This window comes from Capra hircus, chromosome 16, assembly GCF_001704415.2.
Source record: "Capra hircus breed San Clemente chromosome 16, ASM170441v1, whole genome shotgun sequence".
In the NCBI taxonomy this organism is placed as follows: domain Eukaryota; kingdom Metazoa; phylum Chordata; class Mammalia; order Artiodactyla; family Bovidae; genus Capra; species Capra hircus.
Window position 1 is genome coordinate 42,098,525 of NC_030823.1, and position 15,527 is coordinate 42,114,051.

General features: G+C 38.3%; 2 protein-coding genes across 4 annotated transcripts in view; one reads left to right on the forward strand and one right to left on the reverse strand.

Annotated features, from left to right (window-relative positions):
- Positions 1-546, reverse strand: part of NMNAT1 (nicotinamide nucleotide adenylyltransferase 1) — a 28,175-nt gene extending 27,629 nt beyond the window's left edge. Inside the window, exon 1 of one of the 2 annotated variants that reach the window (XM_013970282.2) lies at positions 445-546. The gene's annotated coding sequence lies outside the window, so the exon portion shown is untranslated. Of the gene's footprint in view, positions 1-6; positions 120-444 lie in introns of those variants that run through there. The other variant, XM_005690716.3, reaches the window with a different exon arrangement.
- Positions 117-9,636, forward strand: LZIC (leucine zipper and CTNNBIP1 domain containing). Of its 2 annotated transcripts, none has more exons than XM_005690719.3 (8): positions 117-188; positions 804-962; positions 4,218-4,326; positions 5,839-5,974; positions 6,545-6,643; positions 7,945-8,040; positions 8,338-8,419; positions 8,911-9,440. In XM_005690719.3, exons 3-8 carry the CDS (start codon positions 4,226-4,228, stop codon positions 8,967-8,969), a joined length of 573 nt encoding a protein of 190 aa, XP_005690776.1. In that variant the 5' UTR covers positions 117-188; positions 804-962; positions 4,218-4,225; the 3' UTR covers positions 8,970-9,440. The 2 variants fall into 2 exon arrangements, with proteins under 2 accessions (XP_005690776.1, XP_005690775.1); XM_005690718.2 differs by having other exon boundaries at positions 178-268; positions 8,911-9,636.

Here is a 15,527-nt window from a genome sequence, read left to right on the forward strand (position 1 = left end):
ACTTACCACGGCTTCACCACGGCCTCACCACGTTTTCAGGGCAGAGCGGCCCGAATCCTCCGGGAGACGCTCCGCAGCCCGAACACCAATGAGGGTAACACCCGGGCCGCATCCACATTGGCTCCGGGAAACCGGATGTGCGTGCGTCTGAGTGAAGTGCTTCTCCGACAAGCTTCCGCCGAGCTCAGGTAGGCGGGGCCCCTGGCTCCTAACTTTGGAACCTTCGGGTAGGCGGAGGTGGAGAGGGGACCTCGAGAGCCCTGAGGAGGTAGTTTGATTTCTGGTCTGGGACGAGCGGAAGAGTTTTGGGGACAGCGGATTCCCGGCGACCTCTGGTGGCAGCCGGGCCTAGTCGAGCCCGCCGCCGCAGGGCCCAAATGTGGGAGCTTCAAGTTCCCCGGTGGGAAGTGGGATTTGGGGCTGTGACCGGAGCTGCTCCCTTACCGCGTCCGAATGCTTGAGGTCCGCTGCTCATTTCCAGGCAGGAAAACTTGTGCGCTCCACCTTTACTGTTTCCGTGCTTCTGGGTTGGACAGCTTCCCTCAAGGCAGGTCTGGGTGCGGGGTTCTCCTTTGTCACCCCTCTTGACTTCAGAAAAACCTGAGAACGACTGTCGGAGACACAGTCGAGAGAAAATGGGTTTCTCCCCCCTCCTCCAACCCCCTACCGCCCATTTGAAGTCTTCCTGGAAAGAGAGGTTTTGTTATATTCTCTGGCTGCCTAAGTGGAATTTTCGGGACTGCTTTAGGCCACGTTTATATATAGTAAATAAAACCACTCGTTAATCGTTTCCTTTTTCCCAGACAACTCCACCCCTAGGTGGTTTGAACTTTGAGCCTGTTTAGTCCTGATGAGAAGTTTGGCTTTCCTCAAGTTTAAGACACTTGGAACTTCAAGAATTGGAGGTTTATGCCAATTGAGACCGGTCAGCACTGAGCAGAGTTAAGAGTACTAAGAGGCAGGTGAGCGTAAATGAGTAACTTCGTCTCCAGATTAATTTTTGAGAGTATTTTGCAGTTTTGGTAAAAGGTGCACCACCTTTATTGAATACTAGGTGGTGCCCGCGAGTTAATCTTTCTGAGCTAAATCTCAAATGATGTAGCATCAAGGTAGGGTTTTTAAAGAGTTTCTATCTTCCCTGAAATTGTTTTAAAATACCCTTACCTGGAGAAGGAAATGGCAATCCACTCCAGTACTATTGCCTGGAAAATCCCATGGACAGAGGAGCCTGGCAGGCTACAGTACATGGGGTCGCAAAGAGTCGGACACGACTGAGCGACTTCACTTTCCTTTCACTTACCTCCTTAAAATACGTTGTGCCTTTATACAGTTCATTCAGTTATTGACTATCTAGTTTGTATTAAGTGCTGAAGACTCTAAGAAAGGATTCAGACTCAATTTTCTGCTTGCAGTTTACAGTCTGGAGAGGAAGAGAGACAAACCACAAGCTATAATGAAATCACATATAATTCGTCAGATATAGTGCTTAATAGAGACTAAGATGTAGAATGCAGTGGATAAAGCAGTCAATTCTCATTATTCGTTTACTTTTATTCGTTTGTTTATCCAGTACTTTCTGTCTGCCCAGCATTGTGCTAGTTGGTGGTGTGTAAAGAAAATGTAAAACCCTTATTCTCAAATAAGTCACAATCTAGTGACTGGGAGGGAACCAAGGAAGGCAGTATGGAGAAGGCGAAATTTGACCTTGAAGAATGAATGATTTGGCCTTGATAAGTAGAAAAAAAAAAAACAGGCTCAAAAGAGAAAGATGAAAGTGCATGATATGCTTTGAAACAGCGAGTAGTCCAGTGTGGTTAGACTGTAGGAAATTAAGCCTGAAAAGACACTTTATTTTACATTAGGTTTCCCTTGACTTACACTGAAAAATTCAACAGATTTAAAATTTCAGTGTGTATTTCCAGGAGAAATTATACATGAAACATAGTTACAGTAAATTACTTTCTGGCTAACCTATTATACATGAACTAAACTATAATAAATTACACTTCTGGCTATAATGTAGTTCATTTATGTTTACATATTCATGATTGTAGATGATTTCAGCCAATTTTTTAAAATACAGTAAAAAAATATAACATGCAGTAATAAGTCTAGCTTTTCACTGACTGCATCCTGTTTTGAATATCATATAAGGAATCTCCTTCATTAAAGTTCCACATGTGGAATCACTTGGAAATGATTAAGTGTAGGAAAATTTTAAGTGCTTTCAAAAGTTACCCTGAAAGAAAGAAAGTGAAAGTTGCTCAGTCTTGTCCAACTCTTTTCGACCCCATGGACTATACAGTCCATGGAATTCTCCTGGCCAGAATACTGGAGTGGGTAGCTGTTCCCTTCTCCAGTGGATCTTCCCAAGGATTGATTCTTTACCAGCTGAGCCACCAGGGAAACCAAAAATTTACCCTAGGATTTAAGTTTTGATGAATATACCTAATATTAATGTTTCCTAAAAGGAATGTGAGTGTAATTTCTGTAAATGGAAAAACTCAAACGCTATAAATGTTAAGGTAAATGCATACAATATCAATACACCAAATCAGGAGCTTTTCTATACCTTAGCAATAATCAGAAATTGTAATAACAGGGACTTCCTTGGTGGTCCAGTGGCTAAGACTCTGCACTCACAATGCAGAGGCCCTGAATTCAATCCCTGGTTAGGGAACTAGATCTCACAGGCTGCAACTAAGATCTCACATGCTGCAACAAAGACCTGGCATAGCCAAATAAATAAATATTTAAAAAAAAATAGAGAAACTGTAATAACAAAACCACTATTTCCAATATTAACAAAAAATACAAAATATCTAAGAACAGCCAGTGTTCAAAGCCTTTGTGAGTAATGCTTTTTTTTTTTAAACTAAAGACCATGAAAGAAAGCCTAGGTAATTGGAGAGATATATTGCTTAATTGAAAGATTCAAATTTCAAGGATTCAGGTTTTATCCATATTAATTTTAATGTAACTCTTGTCAAAATTTCAGTTGAATTTTGGGAACTAGTTGTCAAACTGATTCTTAAATTTATTTATAAGAGAAAATGTACAAGAATAGCCAAGAATTTGGAGGAAAAAACCCACAATAATAAAAGTAACTCCTTATCAGTCATCTGTATACACAAACTTTAAAGCTGTAATAAATAGCAAAGTAATGCCTTAGGACCAGAATATTGTCAACGAAACAGAGTCTGTTTCTATTGAATCTCAAAGGTAGCATAAATAAATACCAGTAGAACAGCTTTGGGGCAGTTAGTTATCCATTTGAAAGAAAATTAAAGATCCCTATTTCACAGCACTAACAACAACAAAAAAAACTGTGGGTGCTTAAAAGAGCTCAATGTAAAAAAAATCTATAAAAGTCTTAGAATACAAAATAGTATATTTTTTGGAATTCCTGGTGGCCCAGTGCTTAGGACTGAGTGCTTTCACTGCCAGGGCTCAGGTTCAATCCCTGGTTGGAGAACTAAGATCTTGCAAATTCTGTGGCACAGACCCCTCTGCCCCTCCCCCCCCAAAACCAAAATAGTATATATTTGAAAATCTTGTAGGGTTAGAGGCTGCTTTCATGGGACACAAAACTAAGAAGACGTAGAGAAGATAGGTTTGGCCATTAAAAATAATAATTTACCATAACAAAAAATACCATAGGTAAAATTTTAAATTAGGAGATAAGAGGTAATATTTGCAACATAAAAACAAAAGACTGTATATCCATATTATATGAATCAGTAAGAGAAAGATAATCCTATAGAAAAACGGGCACATTTCCAGAGAAGAAATTCATATCAGAAGTTGTTCATGCCTGCAAGTCATTAGGTAAATGTACACAAAGGTCAACAAGATAACACTAGGAGAATTCTGAGTCCTGGAGTGTACTTACTAAGAATGAAAAAGGATGTTAAAATGAATCTTGTGGAGCAGAGGCACACCTGATCTGTTTCCTTATGAAGCTGTCTTTTCATCTATCAAATTTGTTTAGTAAGATAGATCAATAGTTAAAACTTCTGATTAATTTGTCAAGTCAATTAAGACTGCCAGGCATTTTTGTGGGGATGTTTATATGAATTTAAACTTTTCTGTTTCTTTGCACAGCTATCTTCCCCACACCTGTAGCTCAGAAAGAGTATAATCTAGTTTAAATTACACTGCTATATTGAATCATTTCAAATAACCAGTACTGCATGTGGGTTTATTGTTCTCCTTAGAGATTAAAATGGCTTCCAGAGGAAAGACAGAGACAAGCAAACTAAAGCAGAATTTAGAAGAACAGTTGGATAGACTAATGCAGCAATTACAAGATCTGGAGGAATGCAGGTAATAGTATAATTGTATACTGCTATGCTGTAAAATGGTGTTTTTTTCTACAGTTAGATTATAAGCTCTGTGTGTGCAGTCCTCTGTGTGATTCTGGTTTCCCCTGTAATGTTCTTCACAGTGCTTTGTCTGCTGGATAACTAAACTCAGTATAGGTTTTAGAGTTAAAGAGCAAGTCTTTAGCTTAATTACAAAGTGAGTGTGAACTTGGGCAAAATGCTTAACCACCTTGAGTTTCCATTTCCCCAAGTGTGAAATGGAAATAATAACACCCATCTTGTCTTCAGTATTTAAAGTAGCCCTGCCTTGTATCAAACTGAAAAAGTATTACTTGAACTTTCTGGTGTGTGCTGTCACCATTAACTGCTCAAAGGTCTAAGATTGCTCATTGCCTTTTTAACAACCTTGAAGATTGTTGTAAACATTACAGATGAAGAGACTGACTTAATGCTTGGCCCAAAGCAAATGTTTATTAAATGGCTTGTTTGGAGTCCCCAGATGCCAAGTGCTGCATTGTTGTTGTATTTCAAAGTACATAAAATTTTATCCACCATTAATATTTTGATGGCTCTGAAGGGGCGGGTGGGCTAGAGAACAGTTGTGCTGGTGGTGGTGATAGTGGATGAGCTTCCTCACCCAGAAAAATCTTCAGCTAGCCTTTTCCCTGATAGGGAATCACAGAGTAGGTAACGAAACTCCCTTAGCACCTGTATGGAAATGACGTTCTCTGGCTCTCCGACAGTAGGAGATCAAACCAGTCAATCCTAAAGAAAATCAACCCTGAATATTTACTGAAAGGACTGATGCTATGTAGCTGAAGCTCTAATACTTTGGTCACCTGATGGGAAGAGCTGACTCATTGGAAGAGACCCTGATGTTGAGAAAGATTAAGAGTGGGAGAAGAAGGGGGAAGCAGAGGGTGAGGTGATTGGATGGTATCACCAACTCAGTAGATATGAGTTTGAGCAAACTCTGGGAGATGGTGAAGGACAGGGAAGCCTGGCATGCTGCAGTCCATGGGGTTGCAAAGAGTTGGACATGAGTTAGCGACTGAACAATGATGATGATGATAATTATGGCTATTTATTAAATACCTATTTTATACCAAGAACTTTTCATATTTCATTTAATGCAAGGAAGGTACTATCATCTGCAGCTTATAAATAAACTGAGTCTTGGCTAGTTAAATATCTTATATTTAACTAAGGTTATACCTAAGGTTATACCATTGATTCAGAGACTGTCGAAAAGGAAGTTATATAGTTTGTTAAGCATGCCTCACTTTGGTAAAAAAAAAAAAAAAAAGGTTATCAATGTTGCAGGATAATGCCCACAGTAGTATCTGAACATATCCATTAGATGTATTTTTGATATATTTCCTTTCAGCCTTTTTTCCACCAACATATTTTTTGTATATATATATGTATTTGAAACCTTGGTGTATAAATACTGATTTTTTTTGTCTTCTCTTGAAACTCTATATTTTTTGGTATTATGTCCATTATACTTTAGAGAGGAACTTGACACAGATGAATATGAAGAAACCAAAAAGGAAACTCTGGAGCAACTAAGTGAATTTAATGATTCACTGAAGAAAATTATGTCTGGAAATATGACTTTGGTCGATGAACTAAGTGGAATGCAACTGGTAAGCATAATTTACTTACATTGATGACACAATTTGTTGTGTTTTTTTTCCTCAGTAAATATATTTAAAATATTAATAGAAAATATACCCTGTTGAGGGCTTAACTTCTGGAGGAATGTCTGCTAAGTCACTTCAGTCGTGTCCGACTCTGTGCGACCCCAGAGACGGCAGCCCACCAGGCTCCCCCGTTCCTGGGATTCTCCAGGCAAGAACATTGGAGTGGGTTGCCATTTCCTTCTCCAGTGCATAAAAGTGAAAAGTGAAAGTGAAGTCGCTCAGTCATATCCGACTCCCAGCGACCCCATGGACTGCAGCCTACCAGGCTCCTCCATCCATGGGATTCTCCAGGCAAGAGTGCTACTGATGGATAAAACAGCATTTGCTTCCAGATCTTCATCTAGTTGTTTGTTTTACTCCAGTGACTTGCATGGAAATAGCAAATGGAAATTAAAGTTGTAACAGTATTTAATGAACAAAGAAGACCTATTAAAAATTGAAGACCCATCAATCAAATATTGTAATATTTGATTTGTTGAACTTTTTTTTTTTTTAACCTTCTTGTATTTCTAGGCTATTCAGGCAGCTATCAGCCAGGCCTTTAAAACCCCAGAGGTCATCAGATTATTTGCAAAGAAACAACCAGGTCAGCTTCGGACAAGGTTAGCAGAGGTAAAGTTTCTTTCAGTTGATCTAATCACTTTGTGTATTTCTTTTCTCAGCCCAAGAATTTGCTCAGTGTGATGTTCTGAAGTTTAAAACTTGGTCAGTTGAAAATGTACAACAGCAAGAGTGAACCCTAATGTAAAGTATAGACTGTGGGTGATTATGATGTGTCAGTGTTTGTTCATCAGTTGGAACAAATATACACTCTGATAGGGGATGTTTATAACGGGGCGACTGTGCATGAGTCGGGGAGGCAAGGGATGTATGAGGAATCTCTGTACCTTTTGCTCAATTAACTGTGAACCTAAAACCGCTCTAAAAAGTAGTCTTATTTTAAAAAATTGGTCAGTTGATTTTAGAGCTACAACCCACAGTTTCCTGATAAAATTAATCCTTTATTGATAACAAATACAGAGGTTTAAACAGCATATGGCAGTTGAAATTGGTACTGACTGCCTCTACCAAGATGCCACATTTAAAGTTTTACTATTTAGTTCTGGAGCTCTGAATTGAAATCCCATCTAGCATTCATTAGCAGCACCAGTGCTTATGCATGTGTAGCCTTCCTATCTAAGAATTTCAAACATCCTTGTAAACCTGATACTTGAAGAAGTCTGTTTATAGTCATGAATATAATTAAGATGTTAATAAGTTATATGCAGCCATTGGTAATTTAATAGCCTAGTGATTAAGAGCATGGACTTGGGACAGATCAGCTGAATTTGTACCCCTGTTCTACTATGGACATATGTGATGTTGGCGGAGTTCTCTTCTTCGGTCTCTTTTGCTGTTTCCCCATTTGTAAAAAGGCAGTAATGATACGTCTTCCGGTTGTTATGCGGTTTAAATGGAGTAATATGTGTATGTGCACTATTACTAATGCAGTGTCTATGTACATAGAATACTACCAAGGCATAGTACATGCTGTCCATGTTTCTGGTGGTAGAGGTGATATTTAATCGAAGTTCCGGGGGACCTGTAACCGGTTGTCTCTTTCAGGCCTGTAGACCATGCTTCAGTGTAATGAAATGGAGTTCTTAGAGGTAGCTCCTCTTTAAAGGAAGCTGTTGACCTACTAATTCCTTAGTAGAGTTTGTAACTAAGACCATGGTGATGATTAGTACCAAGAAATATTAGAACTGTGTGAGAACATTCCTATCATGTTTACCTTGAATTGTTTCTATAGTTTTTTTATAATATTAATCAGTAAAGGATCTTTTCTTAAAGAAGTAGATCTAAAAAGCTTGATTTTATGCAAAGAATGTTTTTACCTTAATTACCATATGCTTCACATTCGTCTGTTATAGATGGATAGAGATCTCATGGTAGGAAAGCTGGAAAGAGACCTGTATACTCAACAGAAAGTGGAGATACTTACAGCTCTCAGGAAACTTGGAGAGAAGGTATCTGTATTTAATTGAATATATTAGGTATAAGGAAAATGTGGGAAGTGTTTGATATAGAACCCCCGCCCCTGCTGGTTTCTTGGCTTGCGGGATCTTAGTTCCTGGAGCTAGAACCTGTGCCCCCTGCAGTGGAAGCGTGGAGTCTTTAACCACTGGACCGCCAGGGAAGTCCCTAGTATATAGCTTCTTGATCTGTAATTTAATTTGTGGTCCTATGACATTCTTAACAGTGGTTCCTAGAACCACTTGTTAACATCTGAACTCAGTCCTTTGGGCTTTGTTTTGTTTGTTTAGCTGACTGCAGATGATGAGAACTTCTTGTCAGCAAATGCAGGTGCTATTCTCAGCCAATTTGAGAAAGTCTCTACAGACCTTGGTGAGTACTCTTGTATTTCTGAAAGCTGGACGTGAATTATTGCTTCAGATTAACAGATGGTGTGGGTGAGATAAAATGATGGTCTTTTCTTGAGTTAGCAATGAAACCAGAATTATTTTCTCTATAAACCTCTTTTAATGGGTTTATTTCCCAGTACTTTATAATTAAAAATAATCAAGTTAGTATAGCTTAATGTTTTAAAAACATTTGTAAGCTAAATGTAAATAGAAAAGTAAATTAAGATTTTACAGGTTCTATTTCATACCTGAATTAAAGTGTCTGTAACCAATAAATTGCCTGTGTAGCTGAGCTGTTTGTGCAAGGGAAGGAAATTGGGATGGCAGTGGGAAGGTTTAGGGATAATGCACCAATAATAGAAGGTCATTTTATTTCCTATTTTAGTATCAGTGTGATAGGTTTTCCTTTCTTTACCTGGAACTGTAAATGCATTTGAAATGACATCTTTGTTTATTATGTGTCTTTCTCCTTAGGCTCTGGAGACAAAGTTCTTGCTCTGGCAAGTTTTGAGGTTGAAAAAACGAAAAAATGATATGGTGTGAAAGCTTGGGAGATTGATCACATTCTTATTGTAAATGGTATTTTTCCTCTGGGGAGTTTGAGTTATGGCAGAGAAGTCAAGAGATTCATGAAATGTGTACATAACCTAAGAAAAGGTGACAGAAAAACGTACTCACTGCTTTTGTTTATGCTCTTCGTCATTGTGCTTTGTGTAGGGATACACACTTTAGTCATTCTGGCCTTGTTGGGATAGAAGGCCTCATGAACCTTGTTCATTATAGTTTGTCTGTTTAAGAGAAAACAGTGTCTCTGCCTGTTTTTATTAAACTTCTCTGCTCTTAAGTGCTGATAGTAAATGAAAAGATGTGAAGTGACAGTTCTTTTCTGCTCATAATTTATCCCCATTTGTTGGAGTAAATAATGTAGCAACATCAATAGACCTCATATATGTTCATAGCATTTTAGAGTTCTATGTGATCTTAGAAATCATTTTCATGTTACATACAAGGAAAATGAGGCTCAGAAAGAGCAAGTGACTTGTTTGTAGTCTTATTAGAGACAGAGCTGGGGATAAGACTTGGGTGTCCTGTCAGTGTAATGTCCATTGAGTTTTATTTGTTTATTTTGTGCTACTTTTAAAAAATAATTAAGACATATTTGTACAAGTCTGTGTTTATGAAAATTCAGTGTCCCAATAAGTTGTCACTGAGGGACTATTCTCCAGCCTGTAAGCTCTCAGTATGAATGGTGCCCATTGTGTCTCTGAGTTTTGAGCTTGGAACAATGGGAGCCCTGTTGCGAGTCTCCTGAGGTGGCTTAACCTCCTGTGTTGTTTCACCAGGGAAGCAATTGGAAGTGGCAGCTCGAGGCCCTCCCTGTGTGTGACCTCACCACCCAGAGGGTGGTGACCGTAAACTACTGTTTACTGTTCAGTTTTTGGAGAAACACAAAATAAGTTCCAAGGAGTAGCCAGTTTCTCGCTCCTGAGTGTTTAGTCTCTCTGCACACTCAAATATGTAGATTTTCACATATGTATGTACGTGAACTTGTTTCCCAGGCTCTGGCCACTTTATATTCTTACATGTTTTTCTCAGTATTCTTTTTCTTTTAAAAATGAAAAACATTCTTAAAATGTTTAAAGCTTCTTATATACTGTAAAATCTAGGTGCTCTGCCAACTGGACAAATTAGGGGAACTCAGCTATATTAATGCCTTATATGGAACTTGTAATGGGTAATTTTTTATGTATTGGTTTATGATGATCCAAAACTCATTAAATTGTGACAAACTAAGGAAAAGCAGATTACCTGCTATTTGTTTAGGGCTTTGCGGTCAGTCATCATCATTTCATTATTCTGTGTGTTCTTTTTAACCAAAGTGAAATTCACATGACATAAAATTCACCATTTTAAAGCGTACAATTGAGTACACTCACAGTGCTATGTGGTGATCACCATTATCTAGTCCAGAACATTTTCATCACCCCCAAGGGAGCCCCATCCTTACTAAGCAGTCACTCACTCCTCCAGCAATCACTCATCCACTTCCTATCTCTGTGAATTTACCTATTCTGGACATTTGGTATAAGTGGTATTATATAGTATGGGACCTTTTGTGTCTGGCCTCTTTGAGCATACTGTTTTTGAGGTTAATCCACACTGTCGCATGTATCAGTGCTTCGCTCATTTTTAATGGCTGAAAATACTTGCTTGTGTGGGTACCATATTGTGTTTATCCATTTATCTCTTGATGGACATTGTGTTTTTTCTCCACTTTTTGGCTGTTGTGAATGGTGCTGCTGCTAGCTCAGTTGGTAAAGAATTTGCCTGCAGTGCAGGAGACCTGGGTTCGATTTCTAGGTCGGGAAAATCCCCTGGAGAAGGAAATGGCAGCCCACTCCAATATCCTTCCCTGGAGAATCCCATGGACAGAGGAGCCTGGGAGGTTACAGTCTGTGAGGTAGCAAGAGTTGGACACGACTTAGCAACTAAACTACCACTACAATGAACGTTAATGCATAAGTATTTGTTTAAATACCTACTTTCACTTCTTTTGGGTATGTACCTAGGAACAGAATTGCTCTTTTGGGTGTTTGGGGTTTTTTTTAAAATTCATAGCAATATTTTCCCTTCCCTTTCAGTAGTAGTAGGACAAGGAAAATTGGAAGTATTTTATATTTGAAAGGGGCCTAAATGAATCTGGAGTCCTTAAACTTTGGTTTCCCTTAAACTTTCTGTAAGACTAACCTAAGTGAAATATTTTGCCATTAATCACAATAATGTATTCATTTTGTAAGGAATGACTACTACTCAATTTAAAATTAATCTTCCTTTGATAGTGGCCAGGTTTGCAGTGCCTAGCAAGACACTGTCAGTCAGGGCCGTGTGACCTATGGTAGGTTACTTAATCTTTTTGAGCCTAATTTTTCTCTTCATTTGAGTGGGAGCTACCCACTATATAGGATTACTGTGCATTGTCCTCTCTTTGTTAATATAGAAAGATGTTTTACATTGGAGCTAATCTACCATTTAAGTTTTTTCAAGAGCCATATGATATATTTTGTTTCACAAATTTGGTATCAGTTTAGAGTAATTTGAAAAGTGAATACTTTGAAAAGTCTATTTAATAACTGTAGTTATTAAATGACTTGTAAAGTATGTTTATATTCATATTTTGCTGTATTTAATCTTCTGGTTTTTTAGACCTCTTGGGAGGTCTCAGACTGCAATAACTAATGCTAGGGTGGCTGTTTGACATCTTTGGGTCAAGCTAATATTTTAATGAAAGAATACCTGCATTTATCAAAAAACTGGGGTTGCCACAGAAGTAAATTCTAATGATCAAGTGCCCAACCTGGCTGTTTAAGGAAATATAATTTGAAACAATTTCTGTTTCAATGTTTAGCTTTTTTTTAAACCTGGTGAGTGGTTAAGTTAGGTATTCTAGGTGCGTGGTAGAAGAAGGAATCAAGCATTAGAATGAGTTATCCCGAGGAATGAGTTGGAGTTGGAACAGATGGATTTTTAACTTTGGTTGTTAGGCCTCTTATTGAAGACGCTCAGCCAGAGAACGATCATCTTAGGCAAAATGAAAGACTGAGCAAATCCACTGTTAGAAGAGTGTCTTATTACAGGGAATGGTGGATAGTTTGAAAGTATTACAGCAAAAATAAACCTGGACCATTTTGCCTGGAGCTTTTCAACCACTTTCCTGTCCATTTTTTTCTTATTCTAGTCATTACCAAGACCAAAAAACACTCTTTGCTTCTGAAAATGTTTTTCAGGCATTAATATGTAAATTTAAACTGTTAGCATTCCCACAGACCCCCATGAATAAGCTGTAATTGCTTCCAGTCTGTGTAGCCTTGGAATTAAACTGAGGAAACTAGTATTTAGTATTTTCATTAAGTTGGAAAAAGTAGGTTAGAAATACGGTTCTACTAGGTATGGCCTTTTGACACCCTCACTCTCTTTTTGAAAGCCCCTCTCCCTGTTCACACTAACAGCAAAGCGGAGACACTGAGCTGCTGAAGGGACCTGAAAACAAGGGGTCAGTGGCATTCTTGAGAGTTCGCAGTGGAAAGTCCATGCTGTTCCAGGCAGAGGGACCACTGGAGAGGTTTGAGGCTGTCAGTTTGTAGCTTCCTAATGCTTGGTTGTTTTCCTCTGAGAACATCAGATTCCTTGCAGCCTCAGACAATGGACAACCATTGAAAATAAACAAGTAAAAATATTTTCCATAAAGGAGGTCAAGGAGAGCCACCAGTTTTCTTTTGAATTAAAAAAGAAGATAATGCTAGTAAAAATTCTTATTAAGATTATGCATCAGTCACAGGTCCTCTGCCCCAAATGCTGGTAACTGTGACCGTGAACTTCTGAAGCCTTCCCAGAAGGACTTCTGATTGTGTGTTTCTGTCATAATTTCATTACATGGTTTAAAAGTTTGTAATCTTAACTGTCTGTTTACTCCACAATGTCTTAGTAGTTCAAGTACTGTTTTTTTGGTTACTGCTAAATTGTCATATATACATGGGACTTTTCTTTCCTATAAGAAAGAGTTCAATGATTTTTATTTTTTTTCCACTTTTGGCTTGTGTGGTAACTAGATTCTTTAGGCCTGGCCTTATTCCCACAGTATTCATAAACTAGGCCAAGTTGAAAACTGAGGCAGTGACCCTTGATGATAATCAGAGAGATAAGTAATTTAGGTAAAAGCAGATATTTGGCCTGGATTAGACTATACGTGATTGCCTTAATCCTATGGTTGACCATGTTTTTAGAAAATGTGGTGGTTTTTTTTTTTTTACTTCATCTTTCAAAAAGATTTTTTTTCTGGCTGCCCTACTCAGCATGCAGGCTCTTAGTTCCCCAAATAGGGGTCGAACCCATGCCCCCTGCAGTAGATATGCAGAGTCCTAACCACTGGAGTGCCCAGGAATTCCCTTAATATTTTTTTTAAACTTTGTTAACACCTCAAATTTTACACCAAGTTTATTCTAGGTCTTGGTAAATTATACCTTAGATTTGATTTATAAAGCTTTGAGCTTATAAATCAATTATACTTCAGTAAAAATAAATAAATTTTTTAAAGACAGCAGAACTGTAAGAAGCAGTAAGTCTGGCATCCTGTGTCAGTGCTTGGAAGAGAGCCACCCACCAATCAGGAAAGTTCACTTTAAACTCTTGGAAGCAAGAAATAAACTTCTATTGTGTTTGAACCACCAAAACAAACAAAAGCTTCTGGGCTTTTTCTTTTATTTAAATATTTTTGTTTCACAGTTACCCAGGAGATGAGCATTTGTAATTTTGGAGCAGACAGGCAAAATCTTAGTCCCTTAGCCTCAGCCTCGTGGCATTTCTTTTCATCCTGCCTTCCAGAAGTGTGCACTGTTTATTCCTCTGCAAGAAAATATGAGCAAGTAAAAGAGTACATGCAGACAGAACCTAAATCTGCTTTTCACTCTCAGGAAGGAAAACGTAGACTCTTGTCTCTAACCTGTGCGCTTGGGGTAGAGATGAGGGATGTGAGTGTGTACTCATGTGTGTGCCTGCCTCCCGGGAGCCTGACTGCTCCCACAGTGCTGGCTCAGATGACTGCCCATGGTGCTACTCTTGCCAGAGAGGGTGGTTGATTATGCCAGGTTAATTTTGTTACAAAGTACTGGACAGATTGTGGATACTAGTCCCTTTTGGTTTGAAAAACCCAAAATGTACTTTTCCCTGGTGAGGATTAGGTCTTGAAAGTGAAGAGTATGTGCTTTAGAGAAATCTTAACAGTAATTCTTATGTGGAAGCCAGGATAGATTCTTCTATCTGCTCCCTCGTCTGATTGTGATGTTGTCTATTCTTCATCAGACATTTATTGAGTGCTGATACATGACAGGCATTACCTAGCTCTTTTTTGTTAAATTTTCTAAAATGTATATTGGATAGAGTCTTTAAAAAATAAGACTCTTAAGGGTTTATATGGTAACAGAGGTTTAGATGTCAGACTGTATCACCAAGAGATTTATTTTATAATGATAAAATCGTGTTTTAAATAGATCTAAATCTCCACCCAATCTGTTACTCTGTTTTAGTTGGATGGGTCCTTAGAATCATTATTTCAGATGTGTATTCACATATTGTAAGAAGGATTATGCTTGGAAATAATTCTGATCTGTACAATTTGAACTAAATGATCTCTTTCATCTATATTTACCTCATTTTAAAATCTATCTTGTAGGGAGTTCAGTGGTTTTCTAGTGACTTTCACTGCTGTGGGCCTGGGTTCAGTCCCTGGTGAGGGAATTAAGATCCTGCAAGCTGCGCAGAGGGGCAAAATACTAAAATTATAAAATCAAATCATTAAAATGCATATCTCACTAAAATACAATTGATCCTTGAACAGTGTGGGGGTTGGAAGTACCCACCGTCTGTGCAATTGAAAATCCATGTATAACTTGACAGTCAGCCCTTGGTAACCATGGTTCCACATCCATACATTCAGCCAACCACAGATTGTGTAGTACTGTACTATGTATTTAGTAAAAGAAATCTGGGTATAAGTTGACCCACACAGTTCAAACCCATGTTGTTCAAAGGTTAAGTTGTTTTGGAGAATATTGAATGGAGAGAAAGTGAGAATACTCCTATAGGGGAGGAAAAAATATCTTTCCTCTACTTTTTTGTGTTCTTGACTGGTACCCCTATAACAAAGGCAGATTAACAGGAGAAAAGCATACAGATTTATTTCCTGTAAGTGTTATGTGACATGGGAGCCTTCATAAGGAAATGGAAGACCCAGAGAAGCCATTAAACCTGAGTGTTTTCATGCTAGATTTGTTGACGAGTGAAAAGTCTTGGGAAAATGTGATAGAACAGAGGTGAGCTAAGTGTAATAAACTGAGAGAAACAGCCATATCTGTTTGTTCCAATTGTTTTGTGTCTCGTCTTCAAAGGTAAGGATGCTCCTTCCTTCCAGGTGTTGGGGAGGGTACATCTCATATGAGGGTTTTGTGACCTGCTTCATGGGAAGGTCAAAAGTATTATTCATGCCATTTCTCAAGTTCCTTCAGCTTAAAATATTCAATCTGCGAAGGTGCCATATC